Source organism: Protopterus annectens, chromosome 5.part0, assembly GCF_019279795.1.
Source record: "Protopterus annectens isolate FY-2018-M chromosome 5.part0, PAN1.0, whole genome shotgun sequence".
Lineage (NCBI taxonomy): Eukaryota > Metazoa > Chordata > Ceratodontiformes > Protopteridae > Protopterus > Protopterus annectens.
This window is the reverse complement of record NC_056735.1, coordinates 460,239,135-460,260,603: the sequence shown is the minus strand read 5'-3', so window position 1 is coordinate 460,260,603 and position 21,469 is coordinate 460,239,135. Positions and strand designations below refer to the sequence as shown.

General features: G+C 41.8%; 1 protein-coding gene across 9 annotated transcripts in view; it reads left to right on the top strand.

Moving 5' to 3' along the window:
* Positions 1–21,469, top strand: part of DMD (dystrophin) — a 9,298,038-nt gene that overhangs the window by 7,511,983 nt on the left and 1,764,586 nt on the right. For all 9 annotated transcript variants that reach the window (XM_044072398.1, XM_044072396.1, XM_044072400.1 and 6 more), the window contains one exon: positions 11,609–11,755. In XM_044072398.1, coding sequence (XP_043928333.1) covers positions 11,609–11,755 — 147 coding nt within the window. The remainder of the gene's footprint in view (positions 1–11,608; positions 11,756–21,469) is intronic.

Below are 21,469 nucleotides of genomic sequence, written 5' to 3'. Positions count from 1 at the left end.
CAAGCATTTACTAACTTCGTAAGAAAATCTTGTCCTCCCATACCTCACTGTAATGCCCCCCCCAACTAAATCAGTATATAATGTATTTAAAAACTTCTGGAATAAAACTCATGGATATAAGCATACTAAATTAAGCAGCTGTGTGTGTGTGTGTGTGCACTATTGAAACTGTAAAAAAGTAGCAGGTGCGTCACTCCTGCTGTATTGTGCAAACAGTGGAACAATTAGTTCATGCAGTGTAGGACATGAATAAACCACCTTCAGTTGCCAAAGCTGGAAAGAGGATATGGAAATCAAATGAAGTTCTGTAATGCAGTAACATTTTTTTAAGAATTTTATTTTTCTAAATAAAAATCATTGCATGACAACAATAATTTATTTATTTACTCATTTGATAACCGGCGAGCTGGACTGGCCCAAAGAACCTTTTCAGTCATGCTGCAGGTGAAAGAAAGTTGTATATGACTTCACATTCAGTGCATTACACAAACAATGTTTGACATGCAGTGTAAAAGAATTATTCTGCCTTGCACTGTAACAGAATGAGTTTAGCATATGTGATTTGACATATAGCATTATATTATGCTAATAATTGTGAAGTATGTAAATATTTACAAGCAGTACCATATCTAGGGTGGAGTGAAGGGGGTGGCTGCCCCTCCCATACACGGACACACACACACACACACACACACACACACACACACACACACACACACACACACACACATATGCTGTTTGGGAGCACAATTGGCACCTCAGAAGGGATGCTGAGTACCAGTATTCAATTAAACAGCTATGGACACTATCATGGCTGTTTAAATTAATGTTATTAGATTGCAGGTAACTACATTAAGTATAATCAGACAGTGCAGCACTCTATTGAACTGTTTGGTATGATTACACTCCTTTGCTAGTGAGACAAGTTGTAATTATTCACCTGATATACTTGAGTAATGATGCTGAACCATAAACGGATTCACCTGCCTCACAGTCCTTTACTAATCACATATACTGTTGACCTCCTCAGCAAACTGGTATTATACTACCTAATCCAGCAACAAGTGCCAAGATTCTACCACTCCTTCTCTGAGGAAAGGCATTCTGACACCTGTATGAAAATGGCTACCCTCTGCTTCCCATAGAGAGCCATTGTCACTTCCTTGTGTTTCATCCTTAACTCTTGTTACTTTTATTCTTCCCTTGTGGACACTGTGTCTTCATCCACACTGTTTCTTACTCTAATCTGTTGCACAGATGCTCAGAGCTAATAACCTGTCTTCATAATCTAATGTCCAACATACCATGCAGCACCCTTGCAGTTCTTATCTGGCTTCTGTTTACCAGTTTCATATCTAAAATGGACACAATATTCTAAGTGTATTGTAAGTATTATCACTTAACCAGAAAGCAGTTCTCTGCAAGGTAGATCAAATAGTCTGAAAATCAGTGCACTCAAAGTAAATTACTCTAAGAATTGTTCTGAAGGAAGCCCAACACACTAGGTACGAACGTGTTTAATCTTTTGTGGATCCTTAATAAACTACTTTTATTTTTTTTTTTTGTTTGTTTGTTTTGCTGTTTGGACCTTATTTGTGAGAGTATTACATCTTTGGTCAGTTTTGCTGTGTGTCTTAGAGTGCCTTGTTTATTATTTTACAGGTTTTGGATTGTCTCTGGACTTTTTCATGCTGTGAATTGGTTTTATTTGTCTAAGAAAGCAAAATTAGAACCTAACTGTAGACTAGCTGGCTATGTAGGCATTCTACATCTCCCTACTGTGCTCCCTTCCTTCATGAATGTAGTCTTCTAAAACTGCATTTCCTCAGTCATCAAACAATTTGTACCAACAGCAACTATTTCAGGAGTAATATATTTTCTGTATCTGCCGGTTATTGTTTGACTGCCACTTGCATGCGTGCATGCCAGCCATTAGTTAGGAGGTTTCAGGATGGCATGATACTGTTGAACAGAAGGAATTTTTGCTAGATAACACCTTACGTGTGGTTTATTGTAACCAGAAATGTTTGGACAGACAAATGAAATGGTTATATATTCTGTTGTCTTCATCCTTAAGAAATACATTTTTGTCCACATTTCCATGTTAAACATGTGTGTTCTAATATGTTGGCCATCTCACACTCTTTCTCATCTCTGGAGAAGGTTTTAGAGGAGACGTTCCATTTTCCCATACCAACGCCCTGGGCAGGTGCTTCTAGAAAACAAGATGATTATTGCCTTATCCATCTAAGGGATTAGGAAAGACCCAAAATGCAATGTCCCCAGTCATAAGAAAAACAAACTATATCTTGCAACTGCTTCCAGACTGATACTCTCCAGTAAAGGTACCTGTTGTGGATTTCATCATTATTTAGCAGCTCTTAGGAAGGAACCAGCTCCCTAAAATCCTGCAATCCATCCCAAGCAAGTAACCTAGGACTCTGAATTGTTTTGGGAAGTATGTGTCTTCCTCATTTACTATTATGGTGCTCATTTATCGATCCTGCATAATGAGTTTATGTATGCATTAAAGCACTATCACTGATTGCATTGTAGTCACTGTTTTCTTAGGCCCCATGGTAGGTTACATGTGACAGTACTTCATTGTATCCTTCAAGCACAATGTTCGTGGATCTCAGACTCTTATCTTTCTAGATAAGGATTTATCAGTCTTGCAAGTGTTATCCCAGCTGGTAAATGCATACACCCAGTCTTGTTCTAGGCACTCATGTCCTCCTTCTCATCATTGGTGACCATCAACATAGTTGACTCAGCCATGTACTGGGGGGCATTGTCAGGGCAGGATAGTCCAATGAGCATGAACACTACATATGACAAATCTGCACACAAACATGTTGGAAATGAGAGTTGCACTTCTTACCATGCAGGCACTTGAACATTCTCCAAAATGAAAACCAAGGCCAGCAATCAAGTGTGGAATATTACTTTATTCCAAACTAAACAATGCACCATCCAGTCCAGTCAAAACCAATCAAAACCCAAACTGGTTTCGGCAGTAAATATTTGGTACCTCCTTACTGCCTTCCTCAGTGGGAACAATACACATACCATAATGCATTGAAGAAATAAATACACACAGAAATATACTGATTGGCTAATTCACAAATGTTCATTTAAACTAGGGCTAAATAACCCCCCAATTTAATAATCCAACATATTTCTTTTTTTTTTTAAGTAAACTATGTAGTACTACCTATTTATTCTATCTCCTTGGATTTTATCAATAACAAGAAATCTAAATTCAGCTCTAGAGTGTTTTAGGGAATGTTTATATAGGGCATTAGATTGCCTTCTGTTCCTAATATCACTTAAATGTTCCGATATATGAATTCTTAAAGTACGTGATGTTTGGCCAATATAAAATGCAGCACAAGAGCAAGTAGCTAGATAGATAACCCAATCTGAGCTACAATTGCTTAAAAATTTTATATCATATGCCTGAGGGGTATTTTTGCTAGAAAATTGTTTTGATTTTAAAACATACGTACACAATGAACAGTGTTCACATGGATAGCATCCTACTACTTTATTACCAGTCAATGTAGTTTGACAAGTCAATGGATTTAATTTATGTTTATAATGACTAAAATAAGATCCAAATGTCTTGCCCCTTTGATATAAGAACATAAATCTTATAGTAAGAATTTCTGATAGTTTATGATCTGTCCGTAATATATCCCAATATTTATCAATAATTTGTCTCAAATGTCCAGTGTTCCGACTAAATCTAGTAGTAAATCTTATAATAGACCTATCCCCAGCTGACTTATCCTGATATTCAAATAATTTACACCTATGCTGTTGGGAAGCCCTTTCCCTGATAGTAACTACATTCCTAAAGTCATACCCTCTGGATATAAATCTGTTGGTTAAATCTTGTCTATGATATTCAAATCTTTGTTTAGTAGAGCAAACCCTTCTAACATGTAAGAATTGTGATTTAGGAATATTTCATCTCTATTTCTCCTGCACAAAACAAGTTTGGAAATAATGTCTCTAAATTGACTCTGGCAAGAATGCTTTCTAATTGTTTCAAATTTTGTTGCAAAAAAGTATAACAAACATCTTTCCTCACACTCCAAAAGCTTATTCTACATGAGACCTTTTTTGCAAATGTCCCATTGTAAGACGCTATAAGCTGGGAATGGTGTCCAAAGAATGATCTTGTTTCAGAACCACCATATTAGATGGGATTCTTTTGTGACCACCCAAGAGATCATCAGTTGGATTATATACTATAATATAGAGAATGGATTGGATTATACTGGATATGAAAGTTAAGTATTTACCATGATGGATCTAGATGATCTGAGTTTATCATGTTTAGCAAACTCACCTGCCTTCCCCCTTCCACAGTTGAAGTGAGGCCTGAATGAAGGTTATTTCAGAGATTTAGGCTTTTTGTCAGGATAGTGCTGAATGCCATCGTTATTTACAAGGAAAGCTGGAGAATCCATGTAGCACTAAGCATTTTGGAAGGAACTACAGCCTGAGAAAGTCTTACTCGCCCTTGTGAGCTGAGCTTATAGCTGTTACGGGAGGTTAAAGGTGATTGATTCAGATTAACTAGGCCTGTCAGCATGGTATGTACACATCTTTCATTTTTAAAGTGCAGGTCTGGTATTATTCTTTAATATTACACTGTCAGCAGCACTGCTTTGCACTATATATACTATAATGAAAGTATTGGTATTTCATGCTACTCATTTCTACAACACATTCTAATAGAAGTACTACTTTGTGGAATACATACGTTTGTGAAGTAAATGGGAATGAAGATTTGGTGGGGAAATATGCTTTACCAAGCATAGGTCTGACAATTATACATAATATTACACTGACTGATGTACTGCTTTGCTTTGCTCAATACATGTTGTTTCATTGCCCTATAATTCACACCAACAGTAGACTGCTTTGCACGAAAAAACAAGTCTGCACAGGTAAAGATGAAAGCACAGTAGATGGATAAATAGAGATTTTCAATGCTTTAATATTACACTAACTAGTAACTAGTTTTACTCATACACTTTTTTGTTTGTTTGGTTTCATAGGATCATAGGAGATTACTAGGCTAATGGCTCTGGGGCCTTTACAAGCCTGGCCAATAATTTATCCCCAGAAAAGAAACCACAATCAGCACCTGTTGCCCCTGTCAGTGAGGGACACAGGTGGAATCCCTGGGACAAATTTGTGGGTGCCCATCCACTCATCAAGGTTGGACTTGAAGAAGGTCAGCAACATACTTTGCTTGACATGTATGGCGAGTCTATTCCAGAGATGGGGCAGCCTCTGGGAGACAAACCTGTCTCTCCAGCAGATTTTATTAACGTCACAAGTTAGATTTAAACCTTTTGATCAGGTACTAAGCGAGGAATTAGACTTACAAATATGAAGCATCTCTAGTAGAGCAGGGTCTAAGATTGCCTTGTAGGTGAGACACAGGTCACCTCTGAGCAATCTGTACTATACAGAGTAGAGTGATAGTGATTTGAATCTGTCCACATAGGACAGGTGTTGGAAGCCATGGATTCTCTTTGTGAGGTACATCTGTGGCTCTTCCAGTTGGTGAAGGTGTTTGGAGAGGTACATACCAAACAGGGCATTGTATTCAATTATTGGCCCAATGAGGGAGGAGTACAGAGACGTAATAACCTCCTTTTTTCTGGATGCAATCCCTTTACTTATGAGATGAACACGTAAAAGGCTTTTTTAACCACTGTCACTATATGATGGTCAAATGTGAAATTGTTGTGTACCCAGGTCTGTCACCACAGGTTGTGTGGTTAGGGGTTTGCCGCTAATGTGGTAATCAGTAGGGGCCGCGTTTTTGCCATATGGTATGATAATACATTTTTTTGCATTTAACTTAAGGCCATGACTTTGGCACCAGTCATTTGTTGCTGTGAGACCCTCTTGAAGTATGATAACATCATTTGGGGAGGCAATGACAGCAACCAACTTACAGTCATCTGCAAACTTGGTCAACCACAGGCCTTTTGTCTTTTCCTGGACCTCTGAGAAGTAGATGCCAAACAATAGGGGTCCCAGGACAAATCCCTGGGGGGACACCACTAGTGACAGGTCTGCTATTGGAGGTAGTGGCATCTATTTTTGACCTTGTGGGCCCTATCAGTGAGCCAGTTGGCCACCCACCTGATGAGACAGGGATTTACACCAAGTTTTGTTAGCTTTTCAATGATGCCTGAGTGGGGGTTGTGTCAAAGGGTTTGACCAAGTCAAGGTAAGCTGTGTGTACTGACTTTTCCTCATCCAGTGCCTTGGTGACAGTCTCAAAAAAGTCAACCAGGTTCAACAGGCAAGATCTGCCCTTGACAAATCTGAACTGGGTGGGGTCAAGTGCTTGGAGATTGCCTATGTCCTTGTTTATGAGGTCCATAATAATATGCTCCATGGCCTTACAGATTAGAGTTGTCAGCCTAATGGGGCAATAGTTACCAGGGTCAGTAGTGGCATCACCTTTGTGCAGAGGGATGGCAATGGCAGTTCTCCACTCTGTTGGAATGAAGCCTGTACTTAGGCTATGGTTGAATAGGTGCTCAATAATGAGGCTAGTTTTGATGGAGATGTTGCAGAAAACAGTATGGGGTACTATCAGCTCCCATGGAAGTTGTGTTCTTAGCCTTGTATAGGGCTTTTAACACTTGATCTATGGAGATGTGAGGTGCAGGGCAAGTATCAGGGATGTCGAATGGGCATTTAAGGGGGGACAGAGGGGTTAAGTTTGCACTGAACCTATCTGCTAGCAGGTTGGTAAAGTCAACAGGATCAGTGTAAGTAGCACTGTTAAGAACTAATTCAGAACAAACCTGGGCTTTGCCATGGAGGTTTCTAACATAACTGAAAAAGGTTGTGTGGTTAGCCTTTGTTTCAGAGGTTAGTTTTGATTCATAATTGGCTTTGGAGGTTTTCACTAGTGATCTAATTTGCTTGTTGAGGCTAAGGAAGGAGTTTTTCCATTTGGGAATTTGTGCCCTTTTACCCTTGGACAACAGTTTCTTCCTTTTGTTGTAAAGCCTGTTGATAGAGGATGTCTACCACATAGGTTTGTGTTTCCTTGAGGAGCAGGTTTTAGTTCTGTTGGGTATGGCTGAGTCCATGCAGTTGTACAGGTGCTTATATACTGCACTGGCATACTGTTCAGCATATTTGTCTGCATCCTCTGAGAGGGGTGGTGGTGTGAAGCTACTGATACCCTCCCTTAGAAGGTTGTAGTCCGTTTTTAAGAAGTTTTTTAGCCTGGTTACGGCCGGGGGGGTTGGACGGGATAGACTCTTCAAACAAGATAGACTGATGGTCTGATCTCTCCAGTGAAGAACTTACTATGGGGGTAGTGCAGGAGTCGCCCATGTTGGTGAGAACGAAGGTTAGAATGCTATCTCCCCTTGTAGGGGATGAAACAAGCTGATCTAGCGCATTAGAATTGATGAAATCAAGGAATCGTTGGGTGAATGCATTAGAGCAGGAATAGTTTAACATACATTGGGCTTTCCCATGCACCAGCTTTCTAATGCATGATAAACCTAATCCTAACCTTGTGCTGTCCCTTCCCCTAACCATAACTCTGCACCTTACTTTAGATAAACCCTTTCTATAACACTTCTCACAAATAAGTCAAATAATGTTGCAAGAGACTCATTCTATTCCCAATATATGGCTAAACTCTGGAATAGTAACCCCACACAAATAAAACCCTCTGAAAAACTCAATAGTTTTAAGCAACCGCTTAAACAAAATCTTAAAATAGTTGCTCACCTAAACTCCTCCAGCGAAACACCACTCCAGAATAGGCAAGCTGTTCACAGATACACCAGAAATGGCTGAAATAAGAGCCAACTTGCCGATTAAAAAAAAAAAAAAAAAAAAAAGAGTTTATTAAATACACAGTGTCTTAGCACTTTCACCTTCCACCTGAAGACATCATCAGAGATAAAAAACTGCAAGTTGTGTTCAAAATAAAATAAACCTTCTAATTAGTACTTGACTAATCAGAATTCAGATACATTTATTGAAGCTGATTGTCTCAAGTTACATTGTTAGCTGCCAGCAAGAACAAGTAAAAATGTGTTGTCGATTAAACAGTAACAAATACTGTACTTAAATACATTAAACACTTCAACAAAATACTTCAAAGAAAAAAGTTTGATTACTATAATCTTTCAGCTCTACTTCTAAGAATACCATTCAAATATTGTTTTTATTATTGACAGAGTTTTTACAACAAATAGAGTTGGGAACAGTGATTTACTGCTTGAGTAGAACTTTCCTGGCAAATTCATACCAGGACTATAGTACTGCGGTGGTGGTGCTGCGGTAGCGTTGTCGCCTCACAGACTTTGCCCGTTCGATTCTCAGTTAGAGCGTCTTCTGTGTGGCGGCATGCGTAAATGGGCATTCCTTCATTGAAGGTTGTGCGTTAGGCCCGGCAAGCCAGTACGCAAAAATCTACTGCCAATCATTAGCGGACCGGAGTTCCGCTGTGGCGACCCCTAACCGGGAAAAGCCGAAAGACACAAACAAAGTTAAAAACAAATTGTCTTTGAATTGTATTCTTAGAAGTAGAGCTGAAATATTATAGTAATCACACTTTTTTCTTTAAAGCATTTTTTTGAAGTGTTTTAATATATTTAAGTGTTTGTTACTTTTTAATGAACAACACATTTTTACTAATCCTGCTTGCTGGCAGCTAACAGTGTAACTTGAGACAATCACCTTCAACAAATGTATCTGAATTCTGATTGGTCATGTACTAATTAGAAGGTGTATTTTATCCTGAACACAACTTACGGTTTTATCTCTGATGATGCCTTCAGATGGAAGGTGAAAGCGTTAAGATACTGTGTATTTAATAAACACTCTTGTTTCTATCGGTGAGTTGGCCCTTATTCCAGCTGTTTTGCAGTATTTGTGAACAGCTTGCCTATTTTGGAGGGGTGTTTCACTGGAGAAGTTTAGGTGAATGACTGTTTTGTTTTTACAACTATTTTCAGCAACCACAGTGAGGTTACTAATTAAAACATCTTAACCAGTCCCGGTCCTGCACATGCTTATCACCAGGTTAAGACTTTGTGCTCACAATACAGTACTTTCCAAGTACTATCTTTAAACAGAATACTCTCAGCCTCTCACTGAAATGGCAAAACAATTTTTGTACATAACTGCTGCCTGTATAATCCATTAAGTTTCATATGGGCTTTCTCTTTAAAATCTTAGAATGTATAAATGTGAGTTCTGTTATGTCTAACTACTGCGGGTGTTTAACTGTAAATTGAAATGCGAATACGCTGGGTTTAACTGGAATTTAGTCTAAATCAATGTACACAAATGGAGCTTTTCTTCCTGGGCCTCTGCTGAAAATGGGTATTACCCAGTTGGACTTTCCTGGTAAACAAAGAAAAATAAATATATAAATATAAATAAATATTACTTTTCAGACAAATTATGTCTGAATGTGTGATGGAGTTTTGGTTACAGGATCACAAAAGAAAGGTGTTCATTCCTTTTTGGAGTATTTTTTTTTTTCAAACAGACAACATAAGGAATACTTAACATGTGGAAGGTGATGACTATGAGTAGAAAAAAAAAATTGCATTGAAATGACAGAAGGGGAAAAAGGTGAAAGTCCTCTGGTATTCATAGAAGTTTTTTTTTTTTTTCATTCATTCGTTAACAAGATAAGCCAACTAGGCAAAAGTCTATCTTTGCAGAGCTAACCTGGCAGCACTGCCTGGTTGATTTTACTTGTTAAAAGTTACACAAGCAGAGACTGACAGACTCAAACCCAGAACCACAGAATAAGTTTTGTAGTATCTAATAACCTTAACCATTGTACTGAGTTGCCACAAATAGAGGGAACAAAAGCTAACCCCACTGTAAATGGAAGTCCTTATTATAGTCTATGTCTAAATTAACATGTTCTCATTTGATTACTGCTTTATGATTTTTAAAACTGCAATTCTAATCAGAATGTGTGCACTAAAAGGTCCTTATGCATAATAGAGAAGATTGTGATTGGCTCACCAATCATTACCCAGTGAATCTTGGCATCCATGTCAAGAATACATAATGCAGGGTTATGACTGGTGAGGTGATCATAATTCTTTGTCGCTCTTGGAGCTTTATCTATTCCATGTACTGTTAGTTACAGGGAAAAAAATGTTGCTTTCAAAGCTGTAAAACACTTAATGGATGCTGTCAGAAAGGCAGTGTAATGCTGCCCATCATGTTTACCCTTACCATTACTGCCTCTGTACTCTCTATATTTTCATAGAACATCCAGATTATTGCTTCATGTTTTTGGTCTGTTCCTCGTAAAATCTGTGGTTTTCAGACAAATCACCAAAGATTGAAGTCACTAAATCATGACATACATTTGAGTTTCAGACTTCATATCCTTCACATTATACTGATGAATACATGCTGTTATTCAGGCTACTTTCTAAGTCTTTTTACAGGAAGTTAGAGACATGTCAAAGTATAGTGAGCAGGCAGAAAAAAAATGATTTGCTCTGCTGATGCTGTCATTTGCTAGTCAGTACCTGCAGATTTTAACTCCTAATGATAGACCCATTAATAACAACAGAGGCAAGGGGTGCTTAACAGTTGTTTAGTTCAGGTCGCATGTCACTCTGGCATTTAAATGATTTATCTTTTTCTGAATAGGGGAGTGTAAGCACCGCTGTCCATGTACTATATGTTTATTATCTGATACCTTCTACAAATGTACACAGCAGATAGACATATAAAAAGAAAGAAATAGAGCATGATAGAGCCAAACAGATGAGTGGACAGGCAGACAGCTGGATGTATAATTATGATACAGGTTTTGAAGAAATCGCATTGATATCTTTGTTCTATAATGCAGTAGTCTATGTAAAGGCTTAGCATGATACAAAGTCAATTCATTCTAAATTCTGCCTCTTCTAGACGTCATCTGAATCATAATACAAAAATAGCAAGTATGTCCTCCTAGGCTAAATCTCTTGTGCAAAGGCTTTTTAAATAACCCTTTGAAAATGTGTCAGCATACATATCTCGGGCTTTAAAATTCACTACTGTTCGATGATATTTGGCTCCAAAGTTTGTGCTGATTATTGATTCTGCCTCCTTAATAACACTTCATTCTTATCAATGCAGAATATGGCATTCTGAATTAAATATAAATCCCCAAGTGCTAAGCAATATAGCCTTTATTTTTCATCAGTGAGTGGTTCTGAGATTCATAAGTAAAGAAAGCTCTGAGAAATACGAGTGCAATCTGCAGCTGCTGTAAAGCTATTCTTTTACTTTTTAATTATACATGTCATATTTAATTTTAAAAGAAGTGTAGAGAATAGTTCATGCTACTAGATGGTGGTTCTTGCTCTAACTTGGTTCATAGCGCATGGTACATTATTTCCCCCTCTAATGCCTGTAACTGCTCATGCGGTAAGAGTAATAACTCTCTGTATTGAACTATGAAGAATAATTTCAGAGGTACAAAGTATAATTTTCTCTGCAGAGAAACTACTATTGCTGTATGTAAAGTAAGCTATTTCAAAATTCTATTCATGTTTAATTTTTGACGCAGGCCTTCAAAGCAGAAATTTTGCCCTTGAAAGAGAATGTGACTCATGTGAATGATCTTGCTGGTCAGTTCACAGCTACTGACATTCAGCTTTCTCCTTTCAACCTCAATCAACTTGAGGATCTCAACACAAGATGGAAGCTTCTGCTGGTAAGTTTGTAATTCAAGTTTAAAAAACATTGATTTCCAATTATTTCACGCATATGCTTTTTTGTCCTTTTCAAAACCAATCAAATGTGATAAATCCCAAGTTAATTAAAGATGAAACAAAGCATGTTTTGCCATAAATTGCTAATCTGTATACCATTAACTGTTACATAAGCACGTAAGGTTTAAGTGTTTTCCATAATGCATATCCCTCTTTTGAAGTATTCTCAAAGTATATTCCAGGCTACATTATTAATAAACTAGCTTCTACTCTGTTTTTTTTTTTCATACCAGTTGATTTTCATCACAGTCATTAATGTTTATATTATTAATTCACATACCTGAGTAGTATACATTTCATAGTACATTGCCAAGTGGCATAAATAAGGGGCATTTACTACTCCTGTATAATAAGCTTCACTTCACCTCATACAAAGAGCTGCTACAGACATAGTTCATAACAATGCATAACTATCTTAAAACGGGAATAAAAAAATACTACAAGGAAAACAAGAAAAAGCATAGAATAATGAAGCAGTCTCTCCAATCATGTATGGCAATGCAAATGAATCTGCACATCCAAAATAAATGTAGTCCAGTATTCATCTGCAAAGTAATGTAAACCATGCACAGCATTATTTGATTTGTTCACAATCCTGAGATACGTGCTGTAAACCTTTATATTGACGTGTGCCCTGCAGAGGTTGCTGTTGAGAGAGACATTTAATTCAAACACATATGACTGAAACAATGTGTTAGGTTAGACTGAAATCGAGCTGTTATAAGTTTCATAATCAAGTCTAACCAGGTGTTAAGAAGTAACACTGTCTTTGTTACAGTTACAGCACTTACTTTAACACTACACAATTTCTTTGAATTAAAACACTTCTCTGTTCCCCATACAGATGATCTGCGTTAAGTGCTCACTTTTTCTTCCTTTGTTTCTTAAATCAGTTGTGTCATATTTAGTAGTAATGGTAACAGGTAATATTCAGAGAAGGATATACCTATAACATTAATTGTGGCTTGGTTAATAGAAGTATTTGTTAGAGATGGTTATAAAGGCACCAAAGCAAATATACTTCTATACATGTCAGCAAGGAATTTGTGAAGCTATGAATATCAATAAAGGGCAATGTTAAATAAAGCTTCTCAGAAAACAATACAGTTGTTAAATATTAAAAAGCAGTGTAGACACATAGTCATCATGTCATTTGACAGACTAGTAGAACTGCAATTAAATATCTGGCCACGGCCACAGTAACTTATGTTCAGGACTGCAATCAGACTTTAGATGTTGGGTCCAGTAAGGGAAAGATGCACTTTACTAATGAATATTTTTTGGTGTGAGATTAAGATATTCTTTCAATAAGTTGTATATATTTTCCAGGAAGAAAACTTCCTGAGTACAGCTTTCATTTACAGGCTCAAGTTATGGCTGTACATGACATAATCATAATTCTAACTGAAGCTAGAGGCAGTGCAAACTGCATCACCTGAAAAAGTGGAGTTGTTTTGTATCATCACCATAAAATACTGCTACTAACAACATGAAACAATATAAAGGCTATCTCCTAATTAGCACAGCCAGTAAACCTCTCCATTAACATTACCCTGCCAATAGGTACAGATTTTAAATGTTCTGCTTACGACAAAACTAATGGCTAGAAAAGTTACATCTACCCAAGAATGGACCCCTACCCACCTTACTAATTTATGCCATGCCCTAACCTTAACCCTTCTCTTGCCCCTAACCTTAACACTGCACCTTACCTTAGAAAACCCTCTCTGCAACACTATCACTATTCAGACCTTTAAAATCTTTCTCTGTAACACTATCACTATTCAGACCTTAGAAAACCCTTTCTGTGACACTATCATTATTCAGACCTTAGAAAACCCTTTCAGTAAAACTTTCACTATTTAGACAAATTATGCCTGACTGTGTGATGGGGTTTTGTTGATCATACCAGAAAAAGAAGTTATTGATTCCTTATAAGTACTTTATTTTTTATTTTTTCAGTTATCAGTATGTTAATTTTTGAAAACAATGTTGTTCACCACCTCTTGTTCAATGTGTGTGCATTTTGATGAATCAACATATATATAAATTGTACATTTCTGATTAGTCTCTGAGCTGATTATAATATTTAAAAGATGCCATGCAGTGCCCATAGCCCCTTATTTGAAAGTCATGAGGTGCTTGTATAAAAGTATTCCTTTATATTTACATGTTTATTATATTTACAGTGTCCTTCATCAATTATTTATTTATTTATTTGTTTCTTTTTGGAATAAGGGGATTTTGGTTTGATTCTGTACCCAAGACCTGTCAGCCATGGATATGAATAACATTTCATTTACAAAACATAAAAGGGATAGCAGATTATAATGATCTGGGACATCATAACTTGTGATCTGAAGTAGGAGATTCATTTGTCTGCAACCTGTGGGTTATGGATCCGATCTCGGATCCGAACCGGCATGGTTTTCCAGCTATGGATCTGAGCTCTCAGCTCCTCCCCTCACCCATAATGCCCTGCTCTCCCTACATGACCTCAGATCTAGTTTGCCGCACTGGTGACCAGACTGGATTTTAGAGCTCTTCAGCTAAGTGTATTTTCTTGTATTTACAAGTGTTAAAATTTAAAGTTTTAGTCAGTTTTGTGTGGAAGTGTTAGGTTCCCTATCCTTTAAGTTTAAAATTTAAAGTTTTTTGATAACTTTTATAACTTTTATTTATCCCTCCCCTCGCTGGTGCGTAGTGTGTGTTTGAGCCTGTGTTTTGTGGCTAGTTAGCACTTATTATTTAAAAAAAAAAAAAAAAAAAAACCTTAGAATGTCTGAAGCCCCTAAGGCTTTCTTTTCGAAGTGCTCCGAGTGTGGCCATAAGCTTTCTCCTGCTGATGGCCACACTCGGTGCATTCGATGCCTTGGGGTTGAACACCTCACTTCTGGATGTTCCATTTGTGCAGGGTTCAACCCCAGGGCATTGAAGGAGCGGAGGTCGAAGCTGGTCCTGGCGGGACTTCTGCCCCCGGACACGGCTTCGGCTACCGCTCCTTCAGGGGGTACCATGTCCTCGGTTCCCTCCTCTCCTGCTCCCCCTCCTCCACCCGGGACTCAACCTCCCTCTAGTGGTTTGGAGGAGAGGGAAGCAAGAATAAAGGACCGGAGAGGGAAGCACCATAAGCGGCAGGCCGAGACCTCTGTTTCGGCCCTGCCTGCCAAGCGGGCTTCTCCTCCGGCCTCCTTGTCTGCCGTCTCTCCCCCTCCTCGGCTCCGGTCTCCAATATGCTTCTCACCGGGACCTGAGGAGGAGGAGACCCGATCTCCGTCGAGGCTATCGAGGAGGCACTCAAGGCCTACCTCGGTAGCCTCGTCGAGATCTACATATAGTTTATCTGACGCTGATCTGGACCGGATGATGAGAAGGTTCATCCAGGCCCAGATGCAGATGGGAGTGCTCCTGCCTCCCCCCACTCTGGGGGGGAGCTTGACCCATTTTTTCAAACCTATAGCTCCTTCTCCGACCCGCTACCCGGGTTCAGAGTGATTGGAGCCGAGCAGCTTCGGAGCCGGGGGTGGGTCGGCGCCGATAGTACTAGGAACTTTGGATCCGACCCTGCCCTCGAGAGCTTTGGATCCGACCTCTCGGAGCCTGGATCCGAGCTTCGGATCCGGGGGGATTAGTGTTCCTTCGGCGCCATCGGTGTCGGAGCGCACTGCTCCCTCGGATCCGAATGCCTCGGCGCCGGCTCCGATCCACTCTTCGGATCCGAGGGGGAGCCGATTGTCGGATCCTTTGGTCGAGGTTGGCTCCCCCTCGGCTTTTGATGTAGTGGAGAGGGCCCTGTTGAGGGTTTCCGGACCCCCGGCACTTGCTTCGGCTCCGTCCCGTGCTCCATCTGCACTGGGTCAGGCTTCCACCATCCGGCCACTGGGACAGCCCGCTCCATTGCCCCAAGCTGTTCCATTGGAACAGGACACCGCTTGCGAGGGTTCCTCGGACAGTCCCCCTGAGGATGCACCTCGCAAGCATACGTGTAAAAGGAGGCACATAGACTCCCCCGAGTCTCTCACAGAAGACACGGATTTGGAGGAAGGGGAAGGCTCCCCAAGATCACCCCCCGAGGATGTCTCCTTTGGAGACATCATGGAAATGCTTCGCATAAGGGGGGGGTGGTCTGCCCCCAAGTCTTCCTCGGACGAGTCCGTGTTCTTGGATGCATTTGAAGTGGGCCCGTCTACCTCTTGGGTGTCCCCTCCTGCCGACCTCCTGGTGGACCTAATTACCACCAGGGCATGGAAGGAACCGGACACCGTGGAGCCAATCCCCAAAAGGCCAGACCGCATCCTTAGTCCCCCGGCAGACCGTGCCCACTGGAGCAAGGGGCCTCCGGTAGATGCCATGTTGAAGGCTGCAGCCACCAAGAGGGAACTTGCCCAGGAGAGTCCCTCAGTCCATCCTCCGAGCAAGGAGTCTCGGATGATGGACCGCTTGGGGAAGCGAATGTTTAGTTCAGCGACCTTTTCAGTGAGGGCGCTAAACTACTTGGCACATGTGATCAGGATGCAGCGCGATCTTATCAAGGAATACGCTGCATCCCCCCCAGAGTCCATGTCGGAGGAGGACAAACTGTTGCACTCCACCCGTATGGCCACTCTCAGGTCCGTGACTAATTCCTCTATGCGGTTACTGTCCCATGCTACGGAGGGAGCCGCTAGAGCTGCAGGGGTAGGCCTAGTTACTAGACGTCAGGCCTGGCTCCGACATTGTGATTTCACTGAGCCCTTCAAGGTGTCATTCGCGAACGCTCCCTTCGATGGTTCTGCCCTTTCTGGCAAAACCGTTCGCGATACTTTGACCCAGAGTGAGAAGGATGGGAAGACACTGTCTGCCGTCGGAATCCGCTTCTCTGTGCCCCAGAGGTCCTATTCTAGGAACCAAAAGGGCCAAAAGAAGATGTGGTTCCAGAAGTCGCAGCAGTCCCAACCCGCTCCAGACAACCAGTCCTTCCGTGGCAGAGGAGGACAGGGAGGACGCCACCCCAGGGGCAGAGGAGCTCGCAGGAACTTTGGGTCCAGGGAACCTTTCTCTGAACGGCCCGCACAGCAGCCCTGAAGGGTTGCCCAGCTGCTCCACTCTGGAGGCAGTCGGGGGACGTTTCTTGGAGCACCTAGTGGCATGGGAGTCCATAACATCAAACCGCTGGGTCCTCCACATCATATCCAGAGGATACCTCATTCCATTTCATCACATCCCAAAATTGAAGTCCCTCCCCGACGTTCCACCCGGTCAGTGGGAGGCCGCTTTGGCAGAAATTGGCCATCTGCTGAAGAAAAGAGCCATCCAGCCTGTCCCCCCAGACCAGATCGGACCAGGGTTCTACTCCAGGTTCTTTTTAGTGCCAAAAAAGACGGGGGACCTAAGACCAATATTAGACCTGTCACTCTTAAACCTGGCAGTTCCCAAGGAGAAGTTCCGAATGGTTACCTTGCAGTCCATTCTCCCCCTTCTGGGAGAAAATCACTGGATGTGCTCTATAGACCTCAAGGATGCGTACTACCACATTCTAATGGACAGACGCTCCAGGAGGTTTCTTCGCTTCCGGCTGGGAGCCAGTCACTACCAATTCAGGGTCCTTCCCTTTGGTCTCACCACAGCCCCCAGGGTGTTCACCAAAGTATTAGCAGTGGTAGCGGCCCACCTGAGGCTTCAGGGGGTACAGGTCTTCCCATACCTGGACGACTGGCTCCTCACCGCCCCAACAAGGCATCTACTGTTATTGACGCGAGATTCCTTTCTCAATCTAGCTCCCCGCCTGGGCATCACAATAAATGCAGAAAAGTCCAACCTAGCCCCTACGCAATTCATAGATTTTATAGGTGCCAGGTTAGACACGAGACAGTTAAGAGCCTTCCTCACTGCGGACAGAGTTCAGAATCTGCAGCTCCAGGTGTGGGCCATCCTCCACTCCAGCTCAGTTCCAGCGGAGTTGGTCCTGAGGGCTCTAGGGTCCATGGCAGCAGCGATAGCTCTTCTTCCTCTCGCCAGGTTCAATATGCGGGTCCTTCAATGGACACTCCTAGTTCAGTGGTCTTATCTTGCTCTTCCTATGCATCATCCCATTGTGATCAGCAAGGCTTGCAAGCGGTCCCTCCTGTGGTGACTCCACTCACAAGATCTCCACAGAGGCCGCCCCTTTTGTGCTTCTCCCCCTCTCACCATGGTGACCACGGACACCTCCCGCCTCGGGTGGGGGGGGCATTTTGCAGGCCGGGCGGTCCAAGACACGTGGAACGATTCAGAGACCTTACTGCATATCAGTGTTCTAGAGATGAGAGCAGTGCTCTTAGCGTTGCAAGCACTACAGGCCTTTCTTCCCTTGGGAACTATTGCAATTCAGTCGGACAACATGTCTGTCGTCTGGTACATCAACAAACAGGGGGGAACCAGGTCTTAACCTCTTTGTCGAGAAGCCATGAGAGTGTGGGAATGGACAATCTCCACCAACCGCTTTCTCATCGCAACGCATATTCCGGGTTGGTCCAACATCCTTGCGGACAAACTCAGTCATACCATTCTCTCCCCTTACGAGTGGTCTCTCAATGCTCAAGTAGCGAAATGCATCTTCTCACGGTGGGGAACTCCTTGTTGCGATCTTTTTGCGTCTCCCTCAAACACCAAGTGCGACAGTTTTTTCGCTCTAATCCCTCCTCCCGGAGATACCCCAAGAGACGCTCTGGTGCATGCTTGGCCCCCCGGTCTTCTTTACGCTTACCCCCCTTTGCCTCTGATGCTCCAAGTTCTTCAGAAAGCCTCTCGGTTGGGGTGCAGAATGATTCTCATTGCCCCATTCTGGCCTCGACAGATCTGGTTCCCTTTCCTAAGGTCTCACTCAGTGAATCCACCTTGGATTCTAGATCCCATTCTGGATCTGATATCTCACCCATCCCATCTATCAACCCCGAATCTGGACAACCTGAAGCTAACTGCTTGGCTGCTCCAGTTCCACTCCTAATCAGGACTCCCGGTATTTCGTCTCCAGTTAAGGCCATCCTGGTAGCGGCTCATAAACCATCTACCAGGAAAGTTTACCGCAGCAAGTGGAAACGGTTCTCCATTTGGGCGGAGCGGCAAGGTCTAGACCCCTTCACAGTTCCCCTTCCTCTGGTGCTTGACTTCCTAACCACTCTTTTTAATGATGGTGCCAACAGTTCCACGGTCAAGGTGCAACTTGCGGCAATTTCTCACTATCATATTAGTCATGACGCCAGTCCACTGATGTCTGCCAAGTTGTGTAAGATCTTCCTAAAAGGTACTTTTCTCCTTAGACCCCCTGTAAAGCAAGTGGTTCCTCCTTGGGACCTTTCTTTGGTTCTTCAGGCCTTGACCGCTCCCCCCTTCGAACCTGCGGCCACGGTAGATCTGAAATTTTTATCTTTCAAGATGGCCTTTTTAGTAGCCATTACCTCGGCCAAGAGAGTTTCAGAACTTCAAGCCTTATCCATCAAGCCTCCTTACTTGGTCTTTCATCCTGACCGTGTATAGCTCAGGACCAACCCGTCCTTTCTTCCTAAGGTAGCTTCTGAAGCAAATCTTTCCTAAATATCAAAACAAAGGTGAATACAAGCTACATTCCTTAGATGTTCACAGGCAACTTCGATTTTATCTGAACAGGACAGCTGGTCATAGGCAATCCGACCAGTTGTTTATTTCCTTTGCTAAATTCAATTTGGGTAAACCAATTTCCAAAGTCTCCTTATCATGCTGGATTTCGCAGTGCATCTTATTGGCTTATCAAGCTTCTGGGAGGCCCGCACCGGAGGGAGCACATGCCCATTCAACCCGGTCAGTCTCTACTTCAGCGGCCTTTAAAGCTAGGATTCCTCTGGATGATATTTGTTCAGCAGCCACTTGGGCTTCATCTCATACCTTTATTTCCCACTACAAGTTGGATATTACATCTAGAGGTAGAGCATCCTTTGGCTCCGCGGTGCTCCAGAATATCCTTCCATGATGGCCGCCCAAGATTCAGGTAGCTGGGGACTCTGTCCCACAGGTTGCAGACAAATGAATCTCCTACTTCAGATTTAAAAGTTATGTACTCACCATAACGTTCCATCTGAGTAGGTGTATTCATTTGTCTGCAACCATCCTGCCCTCCTATCCCCCTGGCCTTGTCAGTTTCCTGCATATTACGTGTTACCCTTTCTAGGGTATTTTTATTGATGGCAAACTCGATCTGAGGTCATGTAGGGAGAGCAGGGCATTATGAGTGAGGGGACGAGCTGAGAGCTCGGATCCATAGCTGGAAAACCATGCCGGTTCGGATCCGATATCGGATCCATAACTCACAGGTTGCAGACAAATGAATACACCTACTCAGATGGAACGTTATGGTGAGTACATAACTTCTAATTCAGCTTACTTCTCCAAAGCAGTTTACATTCTGTCCTTTGCTGCCTTGACTTGTTCCACTTTTGCAGAATCTACCATCTTTTGTAGAGTGCTCTCACAGGCACCCACAATTCTACACTGAAAAAAAAAAACACTTCTGCTCACATTCCCAGTCTTTTTCCCCCCTTTGCAATTGTACCATGTGCAGCACCTCATTTACTGATTCATTTAAGTTATTTTAATGTGTCCATAATTTTTGCCATTTAAGTTATTTTAATGTGTCCATCATTTTTGCCCTGTTGGTCCTTTCCTGGTATGTGTACATGTAAAGTTACATTAACTTTTTCTCACAAGGATTATGGCATAGACTTTGTTTCTTTTCATGACCCTCCTCTGAAAAGCTTCAACTTTGCAGAGATGTGTCTCCAATGCCACACCTAGTAGTCAAGATAGGGCCTTGTTAACTGTTTATACAGAGAACTTCCCCATCTCTACTGGTGATGTGGCTGCCTATACATTCTAAGACCTGTCTAGCTTTTCTTATGGCCTTTGATATGATTTTTAAGATACAAGACATCAAAAATAAATATGTTCAATGTTACATCTTGCATACATTGTCAGCATATCACAACAACCAACATGTATTTATCTAGCTATGTATTCATCATCCCCAGGTATATTAGTTTGCATTTATTTAAACTAAATGTAATTCACCGTTTTCATTCCACCATATGCGTCCACTTTGTTAAAGATCCTTGTATCATCTTCAGAAAGACATTCTTTCCCCCAAACTTTATGTAGTATTATTTACCTTAACACTGAGAATCAGTCCCAGGCAGCTTAATAACACAAAAACAGAGCATCTGTCTGAACTGCCAGTAACTGAGGTCCAGGGCTGAGGCATATTTATTATGAATGCTCTTTGAGGAGTAAAGGATGACTGGCTCACAGCCTGCTCTCATTTGCTGTGAGGTTGGAGTTCAGTCCCTGTCACATGGCACTTGCTAGAGCCCAGGATTCCAGGAGTTCACACTGCATGACAGAAGGGAAAAAATGTAATAAGGTGCTTTAATGTGAACACAGGTCTCACGCCTGATGTTGTTAATAGCCTGGGCGTTTGGCTGCTGAGCCTGTAAGAATGGCAGGGGCCGAGTCAGTCCATATTCTTCTGCTCTACTCACATGCTTTTCTATTCCTAGGGGCCAAAAGGATGTGCCCTTTGGAAAGCCAAAGGGGCAGGCTGTCCAGTGTACTTAGCCCAGGGTAAGGTTAGCAAAAACCTATATATGATAAATGGGGATTATGGTAGTCCT